Raw genomic sequence first — 11,643 nt, 5'->3', positions numbered from 1 at the left:
TAGTAAAAAGAGATTTGTTATATTCGTGGTATTGTATGCTGAATTACAATACTCGGTTGAACTTCTATATAACGAACTTTTACTTAGCAAAGTTCTCCTTACAACTAATATATTAATTAAATATAGAAATATTCTATATAAATACTAGTTGCTATCAGGTTTTTTCTGCGATTTGACTTCTTAAATATCCATCAATGATTTCATATAACAATGTGCAATATGTATTGGTATAAAAATATCTGAACTTTACATTTCCCAAATTCCTTTCAGACACACTTTGATTGTCAATGTTCAGTTAAATCCATTTAATGTAAATATCAAAGAATAACCAGAAAATACGCAAAGAAAGTCTTAGAAAACATGTTAGAATATTTCCCTTATATAAGAGTACACATATGCATAAGTCCATTTGATAATAAAATTATATCTATATATTTTGTATCAGGAATTTTGTATGTAATAAACATTTTGGCTTAATTTACTGGCTTCGTTATATGGAAGTTCGACTGTACATTATGTGTGTACTAGTTTAGACATAGCAAAAGTGTATCCAAATGTAGTTTTTTTAAGTGAAAATATTAAAGTGATAATGATATTGGAAGTCTGCAGTCAATAGCTTTAGTTGATGAATTGCATCGAAAAATTATAAAGTTTGTTTCTCCAATTTCTCAGACATTTGTTTTCCGTGAATTGATACAACAGCCAGTTATGCTAGTGTTACTTATATTAGGGCTTCTATCATTTTGATAACATTAAAAGAAAACATAGCTAACATAATTAATTAATGCTGCAATGCACAAAATGTCAATCAGAAATACTAATGATGCACAGCACAGTAACCCAAAACACACCGTCAGCAATAGTAGTGCCAATCATTTGCCAATTTGTCTTATTCTTCCTGTGCTGTACATATCAGGTATCCCTGACGTTAGCAATCTCTGGAAGGCTTCTCTATCTTCGCTCGACATGGAACAGTTCCCACCCATGTCTCATCGCTATGTGACTGGCACAACCCCACTTCGAATTGGCGATGCTTTGCGTGATGTCAGCCACCTTGGTGCTTTCCTTTATCTAGTCATTGGATTTTCAGCCTAGTATTGCTCATTCTATGGCTCTCTTTTGCGAGAGATCATGTTCGCACTCTACTCAGGAAGTAAGCGAAGATGCGTGTTTGGAGGTGTTAAGTATCCTCTCGTCCTGAGCATGTAGCTCAGTTTTCCAAAGGCTGCTCATCCCAACCTTCTACGTTCAACTTTGCTACTTTGGCTCTATTTCCCCAGCTTCACAATCTGCCAAAGGTATAATATTCTCCAAAATTTTCAAGTAGTTTTTCTCTAACATCAAATTAAGGGGTCTACTTGATTTTTCAAAATGATTGTGCTAATAATGCAACTATTATGTTTTCATAAATCTTAATTTTGCATGTAACTCAGACAAATTGAAAACTAAAATTTCCATATCTATTTTTACACAACGCGCTAACTTTTTTTACACAACGTATTAAACTATTGTTTGCGAAAGTAAGCGGCTGTGTGTGTATGACAAAGCTGGCTTTTGCGCAATCAGCACTTATCATAACACACTAAATGTTTTTTTCAAAGGAAAATTAATTAGTGTTCAATATTTAACCCCTATTACCTTTTTTGGCCTCGATGATGGAATGTCTCCTCATATAGAGGGAGGAGGAATAAAAATATATTGCCCACTTCCCAGCTCTCCCTTCTGTTTCCTAGGGCTAGTGCTCTCTAGAAGACCTCATCAGCGCCCACTGGGGAGCAGTACCGCCCCCATTGGGAACCTACGATTTAACCTTTTTTAAGGTAAAGCTATATTTTCATGAGTTGCCATATAAATGATAATGTCTAATCATAATTATTGAGTGTAAACTGAATGTCTATATATGTATTGTGTACATTATTTATAAGAGCTTATAGGTATATATGTATGTGTAATCAATGTTTACGTACTAAGAAGTATCTTGAGACATCAATGTATTTACAATTATCCTGTTCTGTAGACCCTTATACTGATTTTTATATTAATTTTAAAACAAGACTGATAAATGCAAAGATATTTTCTGAAAGTTGTTTCGGATGAATTGCCATTCATTCAAGAGCTGAATTTTCTAACCATCAGCTGCTTTATAATTTAAACCAAATAAAGGAACATAAGAAAAATAAACTGGTGGCCACAAAATATTTATTAGGAAGAAAAAAAACACTCAGTATTTGCTTGCAAATTAAACAGTCAGTATTATTGATGGGATTTATGTCATTATGTTAAATGTTAAACCAAATTCTGATATTAATATGAATATCTTACAAGTATTTTGATGATTAAAATAATGAGATTTTTTGGGATTTCTTCCAGTACTTTGATGTTTTTGATGAAGTAAGGACTCTATACATACTTAGTGTCTTTTAATAGAAAAATATCCCTGAAGTAATTAATGCCTTCTTAATCACGTAAATGAATTGACTTGAATTGTATATTAACACCGATTGAAAAAACCTATTTTATCCTTGTTTGGTTTTAAATTAAGCAGTTGATATATCTATAATTATGAATTTTATATAATTTTTACTATTAGTTCATTTATTATTAGTAGTAAAGAATATACATATTTTTTTTTATACTGTCACCATTCAAATCTATTTTTATTTAATAAATAAAGGAACATTTAAAAACAAACCTTATTTTATTTTCAAATTTAGGAATATATGTTTGGTACAGTAAAACCCCGATATAAGGGACCTCTATTTAATGAACTTCGGATATAACGGACAAAAAATCCGGTCAGTAAATATTGTTCGCATGAGAGTTGATTAAAAAAAAATAGCATACTTCAAAAGTGCAAACAAAACTTGATTCTGTTTTCAAAGCAGGATTACCAAAAGTAAGCACGTCAATACCAAACAGCAACGTCACTTCACGGCAAGTGTCCTAAGACAATAAATAGAATTGTTTGTGTTTTGTATTGTTTATTTATGTTATATCTCCAAATATAGTAAAATATTTTAAAAAAAAATATTTTTATTTATTTAAATGTTTTTTTTTATATAACGGACTTTTGGCTTTAACAGACATCCCCTCCGCCAAATTAGTCCGTTATATTGAGGTTTACTGTATTATTTTGTAAGTGTGCATTATGCATAATTTGTGTTAATAATGGCCTAAAGGTGAGTCAATATTATTGAAGAATTTATTTATATAGTTACTTGATACTTACATAGTACTCACTAGATTTTGACACCGAAGGGACATAGAAATAAAACCCAGTTAAATTAACAAAGGATTTAATTTTATTGTAGTACACACAGTAATAAAATTGTATATTATAAAATATAAATATATTATTCTTTAAAAGAAGCCTATTCAATATTGAGGATAACATTGTGTAATGTTATGTTAAGGCGTAGAGTTATATATATTGCAAATTAGTCTGCAATTATTTTTTAAACATTATAATACATAGTATAATTTTATTTACATAATATCTTACATTAAGGGTTGCCAAACTACTAAAAATTAATTGTAAATGCACAATTTGTGATAATTTTCAAATGTAGTTAAGTTATTACTAATCTCCATGTTTTGGGAATCAAAACATATCTTTTGATTAACAAATCGAGAGATTTTTTTAATCTGAGAATAAAGTGATTAATAAAATGCTTAATGTTTAACATTGTAGCGTATATTTCTTTAAAAAAAAACAAAGAATAAATCACTGATATGAATTCATCATATCATAGGAAAAAATAATTATTCTGTGCCTTGATTCCAAGTCAGTCGATTTATAGCTTGCATAAAACCTCTTCAATGCGTCTCTAATAATGATGCTACAGCAGGAAGATGCAGATTTTTTCATATCAAAATGTTTACGGTAAATTAATGTCTCTTTTTCAAGAGTGAATTGAATGAAACCGGGTTTTATTATCTCACAGTTCAGTAATATGTAGTAATATGATACGCCATTACTAAAAGTGCAGAATTTTATAGTATTATAATTAGGTTCAGCAACCCGGTCAGTAAGTAGGCAAAAAACTTAAACTGTGTTCGACGTAACAAACTCTTCAGCAATTTGACCGGTAACTTTTATAAGATCTTAAACCATATGCATGTTTACTGGTGATGTAGTGATAAATTAACTAGCCAGAAACAAATATTTTAATATTACATGCTCTGGAATACAAGTAAGGCTTCAAATGAAGGTCCTGGGGCTTCACCATGATGCGTCTCAAACTGACTACACCACTGGTATTTGCCTTATTTGATAGATTTTTTTGTCAGTTAAAATAAATCATACAATTATTATACATTGCAACAGATAATTTGCAAAAAACAAAAAGAATTATATCAACTTTAGTAAATATTTAGTATCTTTAAGGGTGGTGACTGACCGGAGCCATTTCGTCATTACGTAACACGTTACGAAGCGAGCATTCAGGCAGTCAGTACAGCGAACCATAGTTTCGGATGCTCGCCGCGAGCGATGTTACAATGTTACGTTACGACGAAATGCTCCGGTCAGTCACCACCCTTAGAGTTAATAATTTTTTCATTAACAAATAAATTTATATTATTGTTGTTATTAAAATCTGTAAAGCAATAAGGAAGACGTAAAGGATTAAACTCTCTTCAATCCAATATTCCTCCTATCAAGTAGTGATACAAATGAGAAATAATATACTTTTGGTACATGTATGATTAGGTCAAGAATGCTGATGGCATTGTACAAAACACAACCCTGAGTTCAGAAGTAGCTTATTCTCGCCGCAAATTGTCTAGTCGGGCTTGTAGATCAGCATCGGCATCACTCACGGGACCTCCTCCGCCGGCCACAGCTGCAGCAGGCTGTGCTGGCACTTTATTACCTAAAATTATTAAACATATTGTGAGAGTGCTGCAAAAAGCGACTGATTGACTTATTTCAACATAAGCTCAATTAAATGATTTTTTTTTTAAAAGCAGTCGTGTAAATTTGTATCTCAATTTTAAAAATTTATATATTGCTGTAATATTCTAGTGTAAGATTGGAACTTTTTTTCTGAGGCTTGTCTGCAGGTATTGTAGTAGGATAGTAAGGATAGGGAAGATAAATGTGAAAAACACATCACAAATACCCAGACTAATTGAAAATAAATCTTTATTGAATTTATTTTTAAATTGGCGGGAATCTAATCTGCAATGCCAGTTTTGCAGTCGAGCATTTACCCAACTACGCCACGGGGCCTGTCATCATATTATTGTTGTCATAGATTAGCTGTCAGTTTTTGTGCTGAAATTTCTTAGTATTTCAATTTATTTTTATATTTCACCAATTTAAATTTTCTTATTCCCCATTTAATTTTTTTGTTAGTTTATTTGTTCTTTTTTTGTTTTAAGTATGCTAACTGCATAATCTAATTCCACAGATTAATTTGTTATATACATATGTAGTAAATCAAAATTGTAAGTATAGTAGTCAAAGTGTTGTTGAATGCTCACCTGCCACTGATAATGATCCTGTAGCTTGCGGTAATCCTGACAATTGGTCGTTGAGCTGTAAACCTAACTCGTCCAATATCTGGGAGACAACAGCATCGCTGAAATAATAACAATAATTATAAAATATTTTAAATGAACCTTTCAAGTATGTGGTATCAAAACTATACCAAAGTGGTATATTATGTTAATTTTTAGATTAAGTATATTAGATCAGATATGGGTCCTGCCTAACATCTTGGCCATGCCCCAGCCTCAGAAGACCGAGAAGAATGCGCAGTAATACGGCGTCTCCACTCTTCCCCTTCAGACTCAGCAAATTGACAATGATTTTCTTTAATATATATTTTTTTACCTAATGGTAATTCATTTTCATATCATAATCCACATCTCGCTCACTCCTTTCAAAAACGTCATAAATTAAAAATCGTCAATTTTCAGTTGAGCATGTTTTCGGAATGCCCAGAAAATGTACTATATCCCAGCAAAAGAGGCATATTTTTAACTTAATATTTAGCCGCTACAGGGCAGAAAGTGTTGTTTTTACATTTTGAAGAAAAGGTATTGTTTAATTATTTTTTGAAATAAACTATATTTTTCAAATGTAGGAAAAATAATCAGGTTTTACCTAAAAAGATCTGTTGCACAGTAAAGTTCAATAAGTGACTCGATATTTATTTTTAATAGATTGTATTATATTTTTAAACTTTAAAAACGTTTTCCTGAAAAATCAGGTTTTTTGATTTATGACGTTCTTGAAAGGAGTGAGCGATCTGTATAAGCGCCCTTGAGGTAGTATTTTACGAAAAGTCCAAAATCATAATTATTATAAGGTTCATTTTTTTCTTTTTTTTTGGTAAATATTTTTAAAATTTAACTATGTACATGATAATATGTAAATAATATGAAAATAACTCCTGTAATTGGAGATAATCCAGATTTTGTGAACAAGTATTTGGACACACTCAAAATTATGTACATGATGTTTTGTGAAATCACATACATGAGAATATATGAAATTCTTCTTAATTATTTACCATTTATAAATATTCTTCGTCCATACATTTATGAAAAGATGCAGAAATCATGTACCATTGGTTAATAATGTTTTTTTTTAAATTTATAAAATGTAAAAGAAAACCGTAGAATATCGTTTTTTGAAAATAAAGAATCTAAACAAATAAAAAAAAATTAATTACGTTTCTTCTTCTTCATCATCATCTTCCATTGCGTCATCCATTGCATCGTTCATCATTTCTTCTTTCATGTCCATAATCTCTGATTGTTTTTCAAATTCCTGGAAGCAAATGAATCACAGGTTACATGCGTTAATTAAAGGGAAGATAACATAACATAAGTTAACCTTTTTCTTTTATCGCTGCCAAATTTACAATTCCTGTTCAGTCTTGAACAGAATGCAGTGCGTGCCAGACACCGGCCCTTAGTGCATGTTTGTTCTGCAATTCTTAGTGCATGTTGGTCCCCGGGTCAACCAAAATTGCTTGTGATCAACATTTTATCTAGTTATTAGCATGTGAATAGTGGTGACGTGTAGTATTGTTTGCATGCTGTGGTAGGGATTGTCCTGACAAACCTCCTGTCCTGATTGTGTTGTCTCGGTGAGTGATTATAAACTTATATTATTATCATTTTTGTAAGAAAAATGTAAAAATGACTAACCACAAAGTAAATGCTTTAAATATTAACCTTCGGCCGCCCAGTGGTCCTTTAAGAGACCGCGGATTTGCGTCGTTCAATGCCCAGTGGTCCCATACAGGACCAGTGATTGTAATGCATTTTGCCATTGGATTACACTGATTTATGACAATAGTATTCAAAATATGAATATTAGCTTACGTAAATAATGTCTTTGAGATGCCAATCCATCATTTTATTTTTGGTTCCGATAAATATCTTAGGAGCTATGCATAGATAGCAAGTCACGCGAATATTTCACAAAAATACTTGGGCAGGGCGCTACCCTTATTGCACGCGGTGCATGAGCATCTAAAGGTTAATTTTAAGAATAGTGGAATATTGATTGGTATATATACATGTAATATCTTCTGTATTTGAGGTAGATTTAGTTGCTTGTTCATATTCATCATGGCCCGTGTGACTCCTTTCATCGCGACGGCCATTGTGTTTTGAGATTTGAGGGTCTGTATCTTGAGCGACACGGCCTGGATATTGGCCTTCATCAGCATGAACTTCCTCACGTACCTCCGGGTCCTGACGAGATCTTTTGCCATTATTTTTACAGCGTCCTTGAAACAAATGAAAATTAAATCAACCTATGATTCATTATCCATAGCACAGAGTAACATTATTTAAAACCAGGGATTTTTTTTCATGCAACGCGGTGGAACGGTGTTCCGGCACCTTTTTTCATGGACATTATTTTTATTTTTATTATTTATCAAAATCGATTAGACGAAACAATGTTTGCGCTTACGTTATTACAATCTATATTTCTATGATTCGTCAAAATGATAAAATATGGTATTGTAATGAACTATTTTTTTTTAGTAAAAAGCTTGACATGATGTGAGTTCCGGGACCTATTTTGTTTTAAAAAAAGCTCTGTTTGAAACTGAATAACTTCCATGCGGTTTTCCCGCAGGGATAGGCAGAGAGAATAGAACGGCACACCAATCTGTCTTTGCAATCAATCTTCGCCTCTTCCACATTTATGGATCTCTTCATACATCTTCATACATATAACAGAAGCTGAAATATCAAAATATATTGACGAACTTAATATTAACACTGCTAATGGGCCAGATGAACTAAGCAGTACAACAATTAAGTCTATTAAGATATTTATAATACCACCTTTACTTTATATTTTTAATGAATGTCTCGCAAAAGGGATATTTCCTAACCAATTCAAGATATGTAATCTAGTACCAATTCACAAAGCTGGGTCCTCAAGTAAAACTGATAATTACCGACCAATTACTTTAATCTCGCAACTAGCTGAAATCCTAGAAAAATGTATTAAAAACCAAATGATATTTTTTCTGGAATCTTCCGATCTTCTATCTCATAACCAATTTGGTTTCCGATCTAGTTATAGCGCAGAAGATGCAATTTACAACCTTACAAAATGCATTTACTCTAGTTTAGACTCAAATAAGAAATGCCTTACAATATTTTTAGATCTTAAAAAAGCATTTGACACAGTTAACCATGGAATTTTACTAAAAAAACTTTGTAAAATTGGTATTAAAAATGATTGTCTATTGTTTTTTGAAAATTACTTAGTAAATCGACTTCAAAGCACCAAGATTGGACCAACTATAAGTAAGGCTAACACTGTGATACACGGAGTTCCACAAGGAACAGTGCTCGGTCCTTTATTGTTTCTAATTTATATTAACAATCTTTGTAATATCGATGTACCTGGTAAACTGTTCTCCTACGCTGATGATACCGCAATAATTGTACAAGGTAAATCCTGGGAAGAGACAGCCAGCAAAGCCAACAAATGTATAACAGTAATCAAAGAGTGGCTAGATCGGAACCTCCTTTCTCTTAATTGTGAAAAAACTTTATTCATACCTTTTTACAATTCTTACTCGTCAGCCCCTTCATCGAATCTTAACATCATGTTTCATAACAAAAATTGTAACCTCGACATATGTAATAACTGTGTAAAAATGAAATCTGAAAAGTCGACAAAATATTTGGGTCTAACAATAGATTGTCAACTCAAATGGAACCAGCACATAGAAAAAATTGTGAACAAACTTAGGTATCTGACATATATTTTTAAACGTTTGTCTAGTTATGTCCATCCTAACACCAACAAAATGGTCTATCATGCACTTGTACAGTCTTCTCTTTGTTATGGAATAATTGGATGGGGGGGAGCATTCAATATTCATTTAAAGCCTTTAGAAACAGTCCAAAAACTTATTATTAAAATCATGCTTAAAAAAAATTCTACTTTTCCTTCCAACCAATTATTTCAGGAAGCCGAACTTTTGGAGCTACGAGAAATCTATTGCCAACAGTGTCTAAAATATGTTTATTTGCGCCAACATTTATTTCCTAAAAATAATAATAGATCTAGCCAACGAATTAATAATTTATTAGAAATCCCTTTTTGTAAATCCAGACTTGCGCAAAGACACTCATTTTTCATAGCTCCAAAACTGTTCAACTTATTCCACAAAGACTATTTGTTAGATGTTAATTCCCTAAGTTCGTGTAAATTAAAAAATTTGCTTAGATTATTTATAAAAGAGACAGATTAAGTTCCTTTTTCATTTAGAACATGATCGCTAGCTTTTTACTTTTTTACTTTGTCATCTTTTTTATGTTTAAGTTTTAATTTAAAAAAAAATAAAATAAAAAATTGCTCACTGAGAGTCAAGTATTTTTATTTTTATTTTTTTTTTGTATTTAATTTAAGTTTTTTGTATTTTGTATTAACTAATTATACTTAGAAACCTATACCCTTATACCCTGTACTATGACTATTTATTTTGTATACCCACACACAGGCCATGCCTTTGTGGGATCTTTTTTTTGTATTTATTCTTATTTATTATAAAAAAAAATTGTTTTTGAATTTATGTAATGCAAAAGAATTTTAAATAAAGAAAAAAAAAAAAATCCCCGCCGATTATTCCGACTCCTGACCTGACCATTTCAAATAATTGAAATACTTGGTCAGGGCAAGTTTTCCTCGGTCTTCTTCTGCTTCTATTACCACCCACATTTGCCTCGTAAATTGGTTTTACTATTCTTTCTTCACACATTTAATTTACATGTCCGACCATCTCAACACACCTGTCTTAATATTCCGTCTATTGATAATGCTTATGTCAGCCTTGCATTATTTCCTTCTATCAACATTCGAACATCTATCATACAACGCTTGCCGCACATTCGTCTGAGAGAATGCAACACAACTTTGTAATTATTTAAACACTTTGAATAAAAAAGAAAGTAATGATATTTTTAGTCTATTTTTGTGAAGAAAAAAATCGAGCAAGAAGTAGTTAATAAAACCATAAAAAATTAAGAAAAAACACTTGTTTATTTTACACTTCTAAAAACGATATTTCTAAATTGACCGATTTATGAGAAATTTACCATTTGACCTTCCTTGGCAAGCTTTTTTATGTCGGCAATGACCTTTTTCTCTTGCTGCTCCATTTTCATCTTCTCCCTGTCCAAGTCTCGCATCGCTTTGTTCAATGCCCTCTGGTTTTTCCTGAGCATCTCGTCAGGCGACATTTTCCTTCCGAATAACCACTCCATTGTTATATCTACAGAAATTTAAAAAAATAATTGAGCATCAAAATTTGACAGTTCATTGACAGGTTTGGATGGTGATTCATGCTACGGGTGTGTTATTGTTTACAGACACAAATTAATTTAATTGTTTTAATCGTCTATCATGCAAATAGCACGATTTAATAAATAAATGCATTTTTAAGTAACCTTTTAACTCCTTCCTTAGTAATTATACAAAATCAGGGGTTTGTGATACTTTTTTTTCCGATAACTCGCAATATGCACAAAGAATGTCCGGCGCTGTCACAATACTAAGTAATGTTACCAGCTTAACAACAAAAAACCTAACCATTAGTTTATCTATGACCTTTAGCAGTGGTCCATAACGTATTTATCTTTTTAGGTACGTAAGTACTCCCAAGCTCCTTGGCTCCTAATATTGTACTCTCACATTCGAAATTTATTTGAAATTATCTGACGTATTTTATAATGAATTTATAAGTGATTAAAAAAAATCCAATGGAGTATGTCCGCCTCCATACTGAGTTCTAACAGTATTCGACTTCTGTGCATAAGTTCCTGGGTTTGATTCCCAGGAGGTCATGAGGTCATAAATGATTTTTCAAACAAATATAAATAATTTTAAATAAATATTTACTTTCATGGAATTTTCTAAGAACTGTTCACATTGGCTTAATGCATCTCATTAATATTCAACCTTACACTGCTTCACCATCGATCCAAGGCAGTGTCCTATGGGCTAAGGGTAAGATCAGATATACACCAGAACATACATTGGTGAGCTTATTGATACGAAGAAATATCTTCCAACCAACCAGAAACATATTAAACATTAGCGCTTAAGGTTTAAAGCAGCATTTGTAATTAATCAATTTATATTGTTTGCAT

At 31.7% G+C, this 11,643-nt stretch overlaps 1 protein-coding gene across 1 annotated transcript; it reads right to left on the bottom strand.

The window, feature by feature from the left end:
- Positions 1-4,582: 4,582 nt before the first annotated feature.
- Positions 4,583-11,073, bottom strand: Vps2 (vacuolar protein sorting 2). Its single transcript, XM_088257590.1, has 6 exons — positions 10,942-11,073; positions 10,591-10,766; positions 7,539-7,751; positions 6,684-6,781; positions 5,488-5,585; positions 4,583-4,874 (listed from the first exon to the last, which is right to left on the bottom strand). The coding sequence occupies exons 2-6, from the start codon at positions 10,756-10,758 to the stop codon at positions 4,765-4,767; spliced, it is 687 nt and encodes a 228-aa protein (XP_088113716.1). The 5' UTR covers positions 10,759-10,766; positions 10,942-11,073; the 3' UTR covers positions 4,583-4,764.
- Positions 11,074-11,643: the final 570 nt, after the last annotated feature.

This window comes from Brachycentrus maculatus, unplaced genomic scaffold (genome assembly GCF_059751285.1).
Source record: "Brachycentrus maculatus isolate JH-2025_06_01 unplaced genomic scaffold, ASM5975128v1 h1tg000085l, whole genome shotgun sequence".
Classification (NCBI taxonomy): domain Eukaryota; kingdom Metazoa; phylum Arthropoda; class Insecta; order Trichoptera; family Brachycentridae; genus Brachycentrus; species Brachycentrus maculatus.
The sequence above is the reverse complement of the archived record's forward strand: the minus strand, read 5'-3'. Positions and strand labels throughout refer to the sequence as shown.